Below are 16,938 nucleotides of genomic sequence, written 5' to 3' on the forward strand. Positions count from 1 at the left end.
AGCCCACTTGGTGCAGGGGGAGGAGAGCTATTAGGCAGCAAGGGTATTTACAGAGGTTCAAACGAACTCCATTATGGATGTGTAATCTGTCATGGCAGAGTTGGCTTTCTATATCATGTGCCAGGCAGTCATTGCCAAAAGGAAAGTTTTTTTTTTAGATCGGCATGCCTTGGACTGTGTAGTTGTGCTAACACCTTGCTCCCTTCCTTCTTGTATCCTGACAGAACCAGGGAGGCCATCATTTTGGAGTGCATGTAGGTGATCTGACAAGTGAGACTTGCTTGGTACCTGTTGTTATGGAGATCTTGCTGGAATACCTGGAGATGCATGGCTTGTACACTGAAGGCATCTACCGCAAGTCTGGTGCAGCTAATCGCATGCGAGAACTAAAGCAGTCCCTGGAGAAAGGTGTGCTACTGTTTGGTGTTTCTGGTCACAGGCCACTGATTAAACCCTGGCAAATATCACCTGCTCAAAGGCAGGCTGAACAGTACAGCATGTTAGAAAATGTATGTATGTGTACATTTGAGGACCCTGCCTGTAAGCAGCATGGATGAAACATCCCCCAGCAAAAGTTTAGTTCTTGCTCATGAACTTCCATACTAAAGGGAAAATATTGAAGTTTAAAGCAAGTGTAATTTTATTGGGATAAGTACAGTCGGGGCTGGTGATATATTACACATTTTGTTTTTCCCCACTGTTTCAAGACGCAATAGCGCATTCCAAAAATGCATAACAATTTATTTCTCATAGCATTCGCATTCTAGTGTGTGATAACAGTTAATGCAATTTATGTCTTTCATGGACAGACCCAAACTCTGTGAAATTGGATAGCTACCCAATCCATGCCATCACTGGAATCCTGAAACAGTGGTTACGAGAACTCCCTGAGCCATTGATGACCTTTGCACAATACGGCGAGTTCCTGAGGGCTGTGGGTGAGTTTGAACTTTGACTTCTATAGAGGGGCAGACAGAGCCAGACTATTTATTAGAATTTGATCGGTTCTGTAGTTGTTTCTGGGACAGCCATGGCCCCTTATAGGGCCTAAAATGACTTTAGTTTCCAGTAGAAATCCTTGGTGTAGTCTTTTTGCTTTCATATACATTTTGGTTTGAAGATGCATGTAGGGGTGGAATTATGCTATAGAGACTGTGCAGGGTTACTTTAGTATATATTATATAAAACACACATTTGTGCATTAAACGCTTTTTTTTTTTTTAAAACCAACATTTTCTCTTCCAGAGCTCCCAGGGAAGCAGGAACAGCTGTGTGCCATATACAAAGTCCTTGGACAGCTACCACGAGCTAATTACAACACTTTAGAGAGACTTGTTTTCCATCTTGTCAAGTTAGTGTCGGTCAAGATACATACGCTTACGTTTAATCACTTCTTACCTTTATTTACAATCTCCATCAGTGTTTTGTGTATATGTTACTGTGAAAGACCGAAATTGGTGAATGTCGACTTTCACCGGTGAATGTCAACACATACCAAATACGTTGGTGAAAGATCGAATATTTCATTTCATGATATGATATTCGGACACTCACCGGTGAATGTCGACAATCACAGATATGCTCTGGTGGAGGTCGAAAAGAGTACATTCGGACCCTCACCGGTGTATGTCGGAGACAAATAGGCGACTGGCTTTCTCCCGCTGCTGTCAGTCCGTATGCCAAATCCTCTGTTCTGCTGTCAGTCCGTATGCAACTCCCGCCAAATCCTTTGCTCTGCTGTCAGTCCGTATGCCAAATCGTTTGTTCTGCTGTCAGTCCGTATGCAACTCCCGCCAAATCGTTTGTTCTGCTGTCAGTCCGTATGCCAAATCCTTTGTTCTGCTGTCAGTCCGTATGCAACGTTTGATGGTGCGAGTAACGTTTTCTACATTTTTTACGACACCCTTATTTATAATCAATGGATACCGCAGTGAATCGTGATCTTTTTCTTGAAAAGTTAAATGCATTAATTGCGGAAAAACGAGAAGACAATTGTTTTTATTTTTCTCAAGAAAAGTACTCTAAAATACTTTCTGAAGTGGTTTCTGCTAAAACTAAGTGCAATACACCTTTGGATTACAGACGATTAAAACGTTTTGATGTTTTAAAAATTAATGATGAAGAGAAGTTAATTGTACCATTAAAACAAGGAGACACGAATATCCAGTATTATGTTACCAATGAGGAATTGTTCAGTATACTATATGAAACTCACACCAGAATAGGCCACGGAGGAAGAACACGTATGCTGAAAGAATTGCAAGTTAAATACAAAAATATTACGTATGAAGTTGTCATGTTGTATTTAAATTTATGCAAACAGTGTCAAATGAAACACAGTGCACCTAGGAAAGGTATTGTTGTGAAACCAATGGTCAGTTCTGAGTTAAACTCAAGATGTCAAGTTGATCTGATAGATCTAATTCAGTAATCAAGTCACAACATTCACATAGTCGCTTGGTGTATGTCCAGTAATCCAGTATGTCCAGTATGTCCAGTATGTCCAGTATGTCCAGTAATCAAGTCACAACATTCACATAGTCGCTTGGTGTATGTCCAGTAATCCAGTATGTCCAGTATGTCCAGTATGTCCAGTATGTCCAGTATGTCCAGTAATCAAGTCACAACATTCACATAGTCGCTTGGTGTATGTCCAAAATAATTGCTAAATACCCTTATTTCTTACTTACACCGGCCAATGTCGACATTCACCAAGTACTAATGGTGAATGTCGGAGATTTCTATTTTCTTCTCCGTATTTCAGCGGCGATAAAATATCACAAGGGTGATAATAAAAGGATTCAATTATGTGATTAGAAACTTATTTATTGCAACAACTGAAACAATTATGACATTTTGAATTACACAGAAGTCCCTTGCTTTTGCAACTACATTAACTTATTTATTGCAACAACTGAAACTATTATGACATCTTGAATTACACAGAAGTCCCTTGCTTTTGCAACTACATTAACTTATTTATTGCAACAACTGAAACTATTATGACATTTTGAATTACACAGAAGTCCCTTGCTTTTGCAACTGCATTTATTTGTGGAACACTTCCTTTTGCAATGACAGCGTGTATAGCCTTGCCCGCCGCTTCTCGAATTAGCTGCAGCTGCTTCTCTCAGCGAAATTTCTTGAGCCGAAATCTCATTTATGGAAAGTAACTTTTCTTTACAAATTACGAACTGGTTACGTGTGTAAAGCTGCTTGAGGGTACCATTTTTATTTGCCAGTTTATAGAAGTCGGAGTCTTCTATCCCAACAACAACCGCTAACACATTTCGGCTATCTGTACGACCACGGTCGACATCAGGCACTTGTATTCGTACACTATCGCCAATTTGAGCAGGAGGAAATTGTTTTTGTGAGGTGCGTAACATTTTGTTTGCTTGCAGTACAAGATTCTCTTTCGCGGCCGCTCTTTTTCTTGAAATTAACTCGTGTTTTCCAGTTAGAGCTTGATGTGGAAACGTAGTAGAATGCAGGTCCTCTTCAATATTTTTCCTTGAAATATGGTTTTCCGAAAGACCACCGCACAAATTTTTTTCAGAAGTATCAACAGTTTCTTCATGCTGTTTTTCGGTTTCACAAGTATTGGCAATTTCTTTGAGTTGTTCTTCGGTTTCAATATTTGCGATTAGTTCGCTAGGCAAAAAAGACGATGCTATGCCTCTTTTAGCCTTAACGCCAAACATGGCTTCATAAGGACTTTGGCGTATTCCTTCGTGGTATGTAGTGTTCTTGGCAAATTGTACAAAGGGTAAACCATCTGACCATTTATTTGTATCGTTATCGTTCATCCATGCGGATAGCATATTCTGTATATCTTGATTGGCCCTTTCAACTGAGCCTTGTGTTTGACTGTGACGAGGCTTTCCATGGACTATCTTAACATCTTTCCACATAGCGCATAGTTCGGATATGACTTGATTACTGAATTCTCTACCATTATCTGATTGCAATATTGCTGGAGCACCAAATGTTAAAAATATTGAAAGAACGTGATGCGCTACTTCTTCAGCTCTCTTAGTTTTCAAAGGTCGTAGCTGGACAAACTTAGTTAAATGATCTTGGTAAACCATTATGAATTTATATTCGCCATCGCTGTTTGACTGTAGATCTATCAGATCAACTTGACATCTTGAGTTTAACTCAGAACTGACCATTGGTTTCACAACAATACCTTTCCTAGGTGCACTGTGTTTCATTTGACACTGTTTGCATAAATTTAAATACAACATGACAACTTCATACGTAATATTTTTGTATTTAACTTGCAATTCTTTCAGCATACGTGTTCTTCCTCCGTGGCCTATTCTGGTGTGAGTTTCATATAGTATACTGAACAATTCCTCATTGGTAACATAATACTGGATATTCGTGTCTCCTTGTTTTAATGGTACAATTAACTTCTCTTCATCATTAATTTTTAAAACATCAAAACGTTTTAATCGTCTGTAATCCAAAGGTGTATTGCACTTAGTTTTAGCAGAAACCACTTCAGAAAGTATTTTAGAGTACTTTTCTTGAGAAAAATAAAAACAATTGTCTTCTCGTTTTTCCGCAATTAATGCATTTAACTTTTCAAGAAAAAGATCACGATTCACTGCGGTATCCATTGATTATAAATAAGGGTGTCGTAAAAAATGTAGAAAACGTTACTCGCACCATCAAACGTTGCATACGGACTGACAGCAGAACAAAGGATTTGGCATACGGACTGACAGCAGAACAAACGATTTGGCGGGAGTTGCATACGGACTGACAGCAGAACAAACGATTTGGCATACGGACTGACAGCAGAGCAAAGGATTTGGCGGGAGTTGCATACGGACTGACAGCAGAACAGAGGATTTGGCATACGGACTGACAGCAGCGGGAGAAAGCCAGTCGCCTATTTGTCTCCGACATACACCGGTGAGGGTCCGAATGTACTCTTTTCGACCTCCACCAGAGCATATCTGTGATTGTCGACATTCACCGGTGAGTGTCCGAATATCATATCATGAAATGAAATATTCGATCTTTCACCAACGTATTTGGTATGTGTTGACATTCACCGGTGAAAGTCGACATTCACCAATTTCGGTCTTTCACAGTAACATATATAACTCTCTCTCTGCCACAATTTTTTATTCTTTTTACCTCCCCTTCATATTCTTTAAACCCATATCCCTATGTAGTGTTTTGACAGTGAGTACTACCTCTATCTGGCAGTTATCATTCTGCAGTGTGAAAGGAAATACTCTACTCTACATTTTAATACCAATGGATTGGGATGGGGCAGGCTCATATAGGTGTGATGGTTAGGTGTTCACAAACTTTTGGTCATATCAGGGGGGTAACTAGAAACCACAGAAAATGCCCTGGGGCCTCTCAAGCAGCATGTCCCACAGTGCCACCTTTGCCCTCAAAACAGCTTGTCAGTGCCATCATTGTCCCCAAAAAGCTTGTTGGTACTATCATCTTTGTACAAAATACACACACTTACAATTACACATACACATCCATGATAACACACACATACATACACTCACATACATACAATCTCCCTCTCACACCCGCATTGGCTTGCCAGCAGCTTTCTCTGTGTTCGCCCCTCTAAATCTAATCTCCATGCACGCCAAGGGACAAGTGGTTACAGGGGTTCACCCAGACCCCTCAGAGTGGTGGGCCTGGTTGCGACCATGGTTGTTAAGCCACTTGGTCATATAGTGTTTACACTGTCTATCAGAGAGCAGTCCCAAAGGGACTCTATTGGCACAGGGTAATCACTGACATCACCAGTTAGGGAGCGACTGTGGAGTTCTGCTGTACAGCATTGAGGGCAATCATACGGGCAGCCCTCTGTTTGTAGCCCTGTGACGTCCGGAATTATGCCAGGAGACCTGACTGGGGTCTCTACTGTCTATGCAAGTACTCGCTACATAAGAATAAAACAATTTGGTTCTTAGATGAATGGCAGCACAATACCTGCATTGAGCTTGAGAAATATACACAAAAACGCTTAAGGGTAACAGCCTGCATGGCTATGTATTATGAAATCCCAAAGTAACAGTGCACCTTTTTTTCTTCAGGGTGGCATTAGAAGAACAAGTGAATCGAATGACCCCAAATTCCCTGGCCATTGTCTTTGCACCTTGCTTGTTACGCTGCCCTGATAACTGCGATCCCCTAACTAGTATGAAGGATGTGTCCAAAACCACAATGTGAGTGATATGCTAATACTTTTAAATTATCCTTTTAAATTTACTGGTAAGCATGTTTTGGGTGGGGGATAGCTTGCTTAAGATAAACTTTAACTGGAATATAGCATTGGAGAAGCTGTATGGGCAAGCCACTTACATGGAAAATCAATTAACGTGTGTGTATATATAAATATGTATATATATATTTACACAGTACTGTGCAAAAGTGTTAGACTGGTGTGAAAATAATGCTTTAAAGTAGGACATGTTAATAGTTTATTTTTATTGATTATCAAATTGCAAAGTGAGTGAACAGAAGAAAAATTTAAATCAAATCAATATTTGATGAGACCACAGCATCAATTCTTCATAGATTTTTAAGGAATTCGGTGGGTAGGTTGTTCCTAGAATCTTGGAGAACTAAGAAGACCACCAGTTCTTCTGCGGATTTAGGCAGCCTCAGTTGCTTCTCTGTTTTCATGTTATCTCAGATACCTCCCTGATTGCATTGCATGGTTGGATACGTATCTGCTTGTACCGCTTAGCGTTCAGGAGACCATTAATTCTGACCAAAGTCCTAACTGCAGAAACGCAGCCCCAAACTTGCAAGGAATCTCCACCATGCTTCACTGTTGCCTGCAAACACTCATTCTTGTACCGTTCTCCAGCCCGTCTGCAAACAAACTGCCTTCTGCTACAGCCAGCTGTGTCTGTTTTAGTTAATGATTGTTTTTCAACCCAAGTATTAAACTGACGATCAGCATCTTTTTGATATAGTTGTCTAATCATACATCTAACTAAGCACAAAGTCAGGGATTTTTAGGCTTACCTAGGATAGTTGATGCTGTTTTGAAAGCCATAGGTGTTTTATTTAAATTTTTCTTCTGTTCACTCACTTTGCATTTTGTTAATCTAGAAAATAAAGCCTGTGGTACAGGTGACTATTTCAGATAATGGATAATTTCAGATAACGGAGACGTTAGACACTAGCAACAGGACCTTTCTATAGGACATATATATCTATCTATATATATATATTACAGTTTAGAGAGGAATTTATTTGAATACATAATGGGACTTGGAGGAACAAGAGGTCACAATACTAGAGTGTCAGAGGCTTAAATGTAAGAATGTTTTGCTTTACTGAGAGGATGGTAGATACATGGAACTGCCTCCTTGCATATAGAGTAAGGGAATGTAAACATTCATGGGCTAGGTATATGGAATCTAAGGCGAGACCAAGGTCTGATTAAGGTGCGAGTCTATATATTCAGGGGTGAACGTGTTTTTATTTGCTTATTCTATTTTATGTACTGTCAAATTAATTCCCTCTCATTATTTATATTAATGATAGATATATATGTTTATGAATTAATAATAATGGTAAATAAACTTTTGTTTGTTTTTCCATGTCTTGTAGATGCGTGGAGATGCTAATTAAGGAGCAAATGAGCCAGTATAAAATAAAAATGCAGGAAATTGGTCTGTTGGAAGCTGCAGAGACACGTGCAGTGAGCAGACTCTCCCTTCTCAGAGAGAGCACTGTGAGTAACCTATTGGCTGCTAGTGGGAAAGAAGAAGGCACACTGTGTCTTTAACAACCTATGTTAACCCGTTAGTGACTGGGGGATTTATCCCCCCTAAGTTAGGAGCCTCTTGTGCCATTTTTTGTTCTATCGTGATTCCCCCTTTGCCATATTTAATGCACCCGTGCAAATATATACTGTTTTTCTTTTTTTTTCCGGAAAGATAGGGTTTTCTTATGTAACCTATATTATCAAAGATATATGAAAAATTGAAAAAAGAAAACCCTCTGTCTTGGTATTTAAACGCCTGATTTACATAACATTTTCATATACTTCTACCAGTTGCACAGTTAACATTAGAGAGTGTACATTTTTGTTGTAAAGTTGCAAGTTTGTAACATTTAAAAAAAAAAAAAAAGTATCTACGAAATATCCACTGCCAAAATTTACTAAAACTCTTTTTCTGCGCTTTATTTTCCTTGTGCATACCTTAGGATTTCTAGTGCACGATAAGTACAACTTTAAAGAGATACCGTACATCAAAAGTTGTTCAGCTGCATCTCCACATTACAATTTATGTATAATTTTCTTTCTTGCAGTTATAGGTCACACATTATTATTTTTTTTTTTTTGCTGGGCTGCTGTTGTGCCCACAGTACAAAGGTACATACTTCTTGAAAACAGACACCCCAGGATATTTCCCTAAGAGCATTTTGATATTTGCCATGCAATCGTTTTGCCAAGAATCTCTGTCATTTTCTTTAATATTAATATTCCATGCTTTTTCCCCCCACAAAGGCTTGCGTTGCTGCAGCTACAGATTACATAAAATCCCAAATTTATCATTTTTTGTGGTTTTTGCACTAGAGATGTTACAAATCAGAAGATGGCCATATGGTCGCTTAGGATTTTTGGTCAGGTTAATTTCCAAATCAACATACACCTAAATCTTTCCCTTCTGATTGTATTGTAGGCCACCCCACCAATTAGCATGAGCCTCACAATAGTATATATTTTGGAAAGTAAAAACTTTTTAAAACTATTGTGTGAGTATATTGCAGCCACTGTGACCATTTTTTGTACCAAGGAACATAAGTAACAAAAAAGAGGAAAAACAAAAATCCAATATTCCAATTTGGTATGGAAGTTACTGAAACTGCACTAATGTATAAACGTGGCAGAAAATGCAGTATTAACTTTAGTATTTCCCAGCACCATTTGTAGCACAAACTCTGCAACGCTTATGCTTTTTGGAGGCAGGCATTTTCTCGTTGTATGTTTTCAGAAAAAAGAAAATTTGAAATACTTAATTTTAGACTAATGTTCTAGACAGTAATTTGGGCCAAATAGATGTGCTTTTGGTGTGTATGGTTGACACAACATACACATCCTTTCTGTCCTTTCAACCTTTTGCAACGTAGGGCTAGAAGATCCTCATAATCATGCAATGCCTTTTGTGTAATTGTTTTTTTTTTTAAATTACAAATGTGTTTAAGATGGTAAAAACACCTAGATCAGGGGCATCCAACGTGTGGCCCTCCAGCTGCTGCATGACATCTCCCATAATGCTCTTTCAGCTAAGGGGCTGGCTGAGGAGTATGGGAGATGTAGTCCAGCAGCTGGAGGGCCGCATGTTGGACGCCCCTGACCTAGATTATTATTTTTCTTTTTAATTTTATTCTAAGTAAAAAAGGAAGGGTGAATAACAGGAGAAGGGATGTAGATGGCTCAGTGAGTGAACTGGAAGGTTACTGTCTCATATAGTTAAAAAATCTCTGGAATGCTTTGGAATACCATGTGTCAGTGCGTACTGTCTGTAAGGCTTCAGCGCTAAGTGTGTAGGGGGGAGTGTTGGTAGAGATGCAGATCGGGGAGTTAAAGCCAATGTTTACCAACATTTGTTTTGTCGTATGGATGCCTGTGATCGCTGTGATCAATGGTCACGGTGATCACATAAATCTGGGGAGTCCGTGTTGGCTCATCGAGCAGAGCGTACTGCATTTTCTATAGAATGTACTATTACATCCCCAGTCATCTAGGTTGTTTTTAGAGGAAGTTATAGTACATGCAGCGGTGGCAAACTGGTTAAAGAGGACCTTTTGCACAAAACGTTGTGGTTACTAGTTGCCATATAGTATAGTACTGCAGAATATGATGGTGCGATATAAATCAATAAAAAAAAAACCCTACTGCTCCTTTAAACACTAATATATAATTTGTGTGGTTAAACTAAATGGCAAATAGAAACATCACAGTTGAACAACTACCTAGCAAAATAAGTTTGTAGGTTCAAAATATCCTTGGTCATAAAGGTGTTAAGTATTATTTATGCCCTTGAGCACCTGGCAATATTAGTCAAGCCCTCAGAGGAGAATCAGAATATACCAAATACCGGTATTAACAGTATGGACTGTGCATCCATACTGGTCCAGAACCTCAACGTTCACCACTCTGAGTTAATCATCAGTATTTTTATATGGAAAGATTAACCCATAGAAGTGCATTTTAAATCCATTGTCATTTGACGCTTCATTCCAAAATGTAAGATTTCTTTCTTTTTTGCCTTCTCCTTTTATCCTTCAATAGCCGTGGCCTGTTCATTTAGGATTTATTTCTCCTTATGATGGGATCTTGGTAGGTATTTCCCTCAATCCCCCATCTCCTGCTGTGCATGTCTCATACTGCTTTTAGGACACAACTAGCAGTGGACAAATGAAACTCTTGCACTTCTTCTTGGACTGATTTCAGATGTTGAGAAATAGTAATAAATATATTGATATGGACTGTAACTCACTAACATGCTTGATATGATTGCACGGTTTGCTCCTCTGAGAAAGTCACAGTGAAAGCTATTAGTGTATATATGCATGGATCGCCAATACAGAAGGTGCTTCTGTAGTGTAATATCCCCCTCACTGAATCATGGTTTAAAACTTCCTAAAATCACTGAGTGCTTCCTTCTTTCTGCAGTTAGGACTCTACATCTACAGAACCTTTGTTTTGTCTAGAGCTTTTCTATTGTACTTAAGATGTTGTAATGTTCCATTGCTTGCAGAATAAAAGCCAGCCATCCAATGGCAAAGTTTCAGCAGATCTGGACACTGTGCAAGAAGAGCAACTGCCACACATAGAGGCTGTCAGAGAGTCGGAGATTCTGATGGACAGGATACAGTCTATTAAAGAGGAGAAGTGAGATTATTATTATTAGTCATTATGGTGCACATGCTTTTGTTTGTTTGTGCTAACAATGGAATTACACATACAAAATACATATTATACCTGGATCTCAAAGCTGCTTGCTGGGTTTCTGGAGCAGTTCTGTGATCTTACTGTGCTTGTCTCTGCACTTCCTGCCTTTTTCTCCTTCCACTCAAGGCAGTGGTGTATTCTGTCCTATGTAGTCCCTATGTCATATAGCAACTGTTGCGCCTCTACTAATTGAGCCAGCTAAAAGGGAGAGGACTGTGTGTGTCTTGTCTTAATTTCTACCTGGCGCCTCTCATCCTTAAAAGGCAGAGCTCTGCTATGTGACATCATATAATGCATGTACAGCACTCATTCAGGGCTAGGCATTTTCCTCTGCATGATTTCTTTTTCTGGGATACAATTAGTACAACATTATAAAATAGATATAAAAATGTATGTGCTTTATTTCAAAAAGCTGGGGGCCGAGGAAAGGGGCAATACATATGGGGTATTCTGCAGAATCCCACCATACATTTGCACAGCATAAACCACAAAAGGAGCCTTTAAGGAAGCATGTATAAATGAATAAATTATTGATTTGGGTCTTGTACTGATGATATGCAAAAATCCTGGCATTAAATTTTTTTTTTTTTATTAAAATATATTTCCAAAAGTATTCAACATATACACGTGTATATATATATATAATCTATTTATTTTCTTTATTTTGTTTTTATTTCCCTTAATAACCCAACTTCCCAAATGCTAATTAGTACTTCCTCACTTAATTTCATCACTTTCTAGGGAAGAGATCACTTACCGCCTTCCAGAATTGGAGCAGCGAGGATCCGATGAAGAAAATGCGGATTCAGAGGCCTCAAACAGCACGGAGAGTTTACTGGACAAAAAGCCGGTCCAGCCAGTGAAGGAAGGTCAGTATTAAGGTAGTGTGTCCCCTCCTATTACCTCTTTACTACATGTTGGATGCACATGGTTCATCCATGTGCCAGGGTGTGCTATGGTACACATTTTCCAGGTATGGAAATACTGTCAGTCGCTTGCAATTGAGAAAAAAGATATGCTTAAAAAGATGTTTGTGATAGCAATTTTAAGGATATGGAGCGTTTATCAGTGTAATGCTTGCTTTCTATACATATTTGTTTAACATATTGAGTTTAAGAAATAGTAACATGATTATTGTGCTCAGTATTTATTTGTTGTCTCCACAGTGTTGTGTGCAATAGACTCAGCTGTTGCCCCTCAGCAACTGGGACAAACCAATTGCCTTGTTACCAAAGTACCACTGTTCACCATGTCTGTACAGTCCTCTGGTGTCAGACGAAGACCTTCCTCTTTTCTGGCAAAGATGAAGGCCCATAAAAGAAACCCAGTTATACCTATCTCCAACATAAAACTGCCTCCTGGGTTATCAAAAGTCGTTGATGCTCCTGAGGAGCCTTCTGTGGTTCGACGGAGAGAGCAGCCAGGAAGGAGAACAGACAGCATTCAGTCAGTCTATCTTCCAGAAGGAATAGAAACGACCACACCAGGAGGTCTAGAATACGAACCTACAGCAAAACTCCAACGCAGGTTCTCTGACCCACATTTTCAGATTCCCTGTTCAGAAGAGTCCAACCATTGAGGCAAAACCTACCGTAACAAGCACAGCTCTTCTTCATTGTCTGTATTTTGGTCGCCAAAGACACTGACCATTGAAAATAGGGAGCAGTTGGACCGTGATGGATGCGCAGGGAAATATTTAATAGCCAAACCAGTAAAAGTATACAATCTTCATGTTTTGAAGGAACATATTCTTCAAACACTTTCCCTGGTTTTATGTGTGGACATGATAGTACGTCGTATGTTAGGGATGGGGGAAATGTTAAACATCCTCCAAACCATGGCATTAGGGTTTTACGCCCAGCCATTAGTGTAATTCCGATCTCTTAATGCAGTAGGACCAAAGGTGAAATGATTTTGCCTTCAATTCACCCGTTACAGTAATATTTTTATACATGTATAAAAAAAATTTTTTTTTATTATTTTGTTGACTGAGGGCCAAAATACTGTGTGAGAGGAAGTGTGCGTTTTTAATGTTTTTTTTTTTTGTAAATTTAAAACAGGTCTGGGTATGCCGTACAGATGTACCTATATATATGTACGTGTATATTTTGGGGGGGATCCTCATGTTTTTTTTACGTTTTTCTTCCTTCATGCTCCACTTGAACAGAACAGGTACAGAAGACCACTATTGGAGACTGATCGTAGTGCCACAGGCTATCAGCATTATGCTGTGGCGTATTCTGATCCAATTCTTGTCAACCTAAGTTCTGCAATAAGTTCAGTTTTGTAGGAAGGACCCATATTTGTTAAAACATTTTTTCACTGTTTCTGCCTTAATATGATCAAATCAGCCTGGGAAAAAGCATGTCTTCCTGTACAGTTTGAAAGAAATGGTACATGTTATATTTGTATTTCAAGTTGATACTGTCATTATACCTAAAATTTTTATTTCATCAAAGTCTACACAACATGGAGTTCTTGATTCTTGTTTTTTTTTTGTTTTTTTTAGAATATTGTTTTTACAGTATCCCCACCTTTGAACTATGTTTGAAGTGCCTTTTTCTGATCTGTGGCGTGATGATTTGCTCTACAGATAAGAAAATTAGTCAGTGGCTTCATGGTTTTAATTTATGTTTTAGCTAGTTTTACTTGGTCTTCAAGACCACTTGAAGCACAGACCTTATTAGAAGTACACTAAACTGCTCTGAAAATATAGCAATCTTTTTGCCACAAAAATTTGCTGCCCTTAAATTTCTCATATTTTCAAACCTGTTAAACCGCTGACATATAATGTAATAAAGCCTGTACCCCAGGACCCATTTTAAGTATCTCTAGCAGATTAATGTCACTGTTGGCAAAGTTTGAAACAAATACCATGTAACCCAAAGGAGTTTTCCTTGATTGCTCCACTATTCATGGCTATACATTGGATTAGAAGAGTTCTGGCTTTTCCATGTATATTTTCACTACTATCGGTTCATGCTCTTTTAGTTGTTCACTAATATGTGAGAGTAATACGAGATAAAACATATCATGGTAATGGGCCAGCTCCAGTTAGCTGCTTTCTTCAGACATAAGCCTTACGTAGGGACCGTTCAGCCCCTTATTTAGGAAAGTATTGCTGGATTTGGCCCTTCATCATGCACTGCTAGGTTGTTGAGAAAATGAGTTCCTCTCACTGTGCCTTTTGTGAAAGGCTCAATCTTTGAACCAATGTTGAAGTAGTTTTACATACTATGTCAACAGTCTGCAAATGGTGAAAACTGAATTCTGCCTTGTCTTTTGATTCGATTATTCCATGTTACATGTTTTGGGTTTCTGGCTTGATAAACACTTGATCATAATGTTGTCTTTTAGTTACTTAGTGGGCAACATGTGTATCTCCTATAGGGAAGGTGATTTGGCATATTTGGTGAGCTAATTTCCTTCGGTGCCCTGGTCATTTCTCTGTGAGAATGGACAGGGTCAATGTTGCACTTTCCAAACCTAGGCTTGTAATCAGACCTGTATCGGTAAAGAAAAAAAACGCGCACACACAACATGCTGTATTCACCACTTTATACTTTCAGCTTCTCAAAAGTGCATAAGCAGTTAAATTTTTTTTTAAACACAGAACCATTTTATGATTGGCTATTTTGCAGACATTTTTGTAAATGATTTGCCTAAACAAAGTTTGAATTAAAAAGTGATGCAGTTGAAGATGCAAGATACAATAGCTCATTTATGCTGGATGTTCTTGCAGCAGCATTCAGTTCTACAGTATACCGAAAGTCCCCTGTATGCATGGATTTAGAGCAATGTACAGAAACGGCTGCTGAAATTCTCCTGTGAATGGAGTGAGCCACAGTGTTTACTCACAAGTGTACAGGATCCTGTGTAAAGCTTACTATACTGTTTGTTAAATAAACTTATAACTGGATCATTTCATGTGTTTTGTGATGTATACCGTGGCATCATACATTTAGGCACATCCACTTCATCTTTAACCCTTACTAGTGTTTTCATTACCATCAAACGGGGTCATACATGCCTGCATATATCATTAACCAGGAGACAAACTTATTCATCAGGGATAAATAACCATCAAGCACTATTGGTAGAAGAAATGACTGAAAGGTTTACAATTGGCAAAATAATGTTATTCTGAAAACTATAAACCCCTTTGTGACCATGGCTGATTTTAATTTTTGTACCCTTCGTGACAATGGCTGATTTTATTTTTTGTACCCTTTGTGAAAATGGCTGTTTTAACATTTCTGCGATGCTCGTGTTTAGCTGTAATTTTATTGAACCCACACAAGTTATATATTGGGTTTTTTTCAGGACAAAAAGGGCTTTCATTAGATGTCATTATTTTCATTGTATCATATAATTTACTTGAAAAATCTTTTACCCATCTATAAAACTGGTGAAAAAACCTGCTAAATAGATTCTACTATTTGTCCTGGGTTAATACCCAGTGTTTTTATGGTTTGTTTGTTTTTTGCTTTTTTCTGCACGTTATGGGGCAATAAGTACAGGTGGCGTTTAGCTATTTCACAACCATCTTTTTCCCAAAATTCTGCCCCATATGCTCTTTCGGGGTTTTTTGGAAGCTGGCCAATACAATTTACCCCACCAAACCATATATTTTTTTTGAAGACTAGGCACCCCAGGGTACACACATTTTACCACCAGCCTTTGTCAAAGTTTGCAGTAGTATTTTTTGTGTATTTTTCCCCGTTGTACATTTAAGTATGAATTTACAGCTCCTTGTATATGTCACTCAACACCCCAATATGTGTTAAGCAACATCTCCAGAGTACAGTGAAAACCCACATGCCATGGGTATGGCTGGCTGTTTGGGGGCAAAAGGGCCACATTTGGGGCAAGCGCACTTTTCAATGTTGGACTTTGACATTTGGTGATCCTGGGCCCATGCACTATTTGGTACATCTTTGAAGCTGGCCAATTCAATGTGCCCAATAAAACCATATATCCTTGAAAACTAGACAACCCGGGGTATTTCGTTGATCGCCTCCTAAACTCTTTTAAAATGGGCGTCCGCTGCCGTACAGTGTATGGTGGCCATTGATGCCCCGGGGAGGGGCCCCAGACATGGTCCCTGATGCAAATCTTGGTGTTGCTGAATGCCTTGACATCGAGGCATTACAGCAACACATATTGAGTGAGGAAAGAAAACGTAGATCACTTTCTACACCTGTTTAAATCCATGACGGTCTTGTCAATTGTCGCTAAGTGAATGTTTTTTGCGTGACATACCTGAACGATCAATTGTGGTCAAGGGGTTAAGCCCTGTATAGACCATAGCTACTCTCAGGGCCAACTCTAGTAATAATGGGGCCCTGTGCAAAGCTTCCTTAACAGGTCCTATTTATAGCAGTACAATGGAGCTGTTGGTCTGCAAATCTCCAAGCACAACCCACTCAATGAGTGCTGCCTCGTTTATGGTCTGTGTGCTGATTGAGCCTGGGCATTGGAGATGACCCTGTATCCCAGTGCTGTGCCTCATGAGTATACATAATTTAGAGACTCATGACTGTGACTTCTATACTAAATACGCTCCTACCTAGAGAACATCCAGCTCAAAGAAAAGCGGGACGTTTGGGGAATGACAGGAAATTAGAAGTAGCATTTGCTTGTCGCGGTGGCTGTTTAGGAGTTTTTAAGGGGCAGCTGCAGACACCTTGCATTGTGTCTTGCATTAAAATATTCAGTTCTATTATAATAGGTTCTGATTTTCGACAGACAGGAAAATTGAAATGGGTAATAAAAATATAGGCCAGCTTTCCAAACATTACCACAAACACCGTATAAATTTGAAAATTAAGACATTTGATTAATATGTATTGGACCTCCGCCCAATTTCTGAATAAACGCCCAAAAAATTGCGTGGGCGGGAAGATCGACAAGTAGTTAACGGTCTCAAAGAAGTCGCCCGTCCCAAACAAACGCGCTTCCGCCCT

General features: G+C 39.1%; 1 protein-coding gene across 4 annotated transcripts in view; it reads left to right on the forward strand.

Annotated features, from left to right (window-relative positions):
- Window positions 1-13,138, forward strand: part of MYO9B (myosin IXB) — a 61,662-nt gene extending 48,524 nt beyond the window's left edge. For 2 of the 4 annotated variants that reach the window (XM_053464255.1, XM_053464271.1), the window contains 9 exons: window positions 225-408; window positions 810-938; window positions 1,246-1,351; window positions 6,087-6,218; window positions 7,618-7,741; window positions 10,310-10,357; window positions 10,779-10,912; window positions 11,714-11,841; window positions 12,139-13,138. In XM_053464255.1, the coding sequence (XP_053320230.1) occupies window positions 225-408; window positions 810-938; window positions 1,246-1,351; window positions 6,087-6,218; window positions 7,618-7,741; window positions 10,310-10,357; window positions 10,779-10,912; window positions 11,714-11,841; window positions 12,139-12,551 (1,398 nt within the window). In that variant the 3' untranslated portion in view covers window positions 12,552-13,138. Of the gene's footprint in view, window positions 1-224; window positions 409-809; window positions 939-1,245; window positions 1,352-6,086; window positions 6,219-7,617; window positions 7,742-10,309; window positions 10,358-10,778; window positions 10,913-11,713; window positions 11,854-12,138 lie in introns of all 4 variants that reach the window. The other 2 variants (XM_053464279.1, XM_053464263.1) reach the window with 2 other exon arrangements.
- The last annotated feature ends 3,800 nt before the right edge of the window (window positions 13,139-16,938 follow it).

Source organism: Spea bombifrons, chromosome 1, assembly GCF_027358695.1.
Source record: "Spea bombifrons isolate aSpeBom1 chromosome 1, aSpeBom1.2.pri, whole genome shotgun sequence".
NCBI lineage: Eukaryota > Metazoa > Chordata > Amphibia > Anura > Pelobatidae > Spea > Spea bombifrons.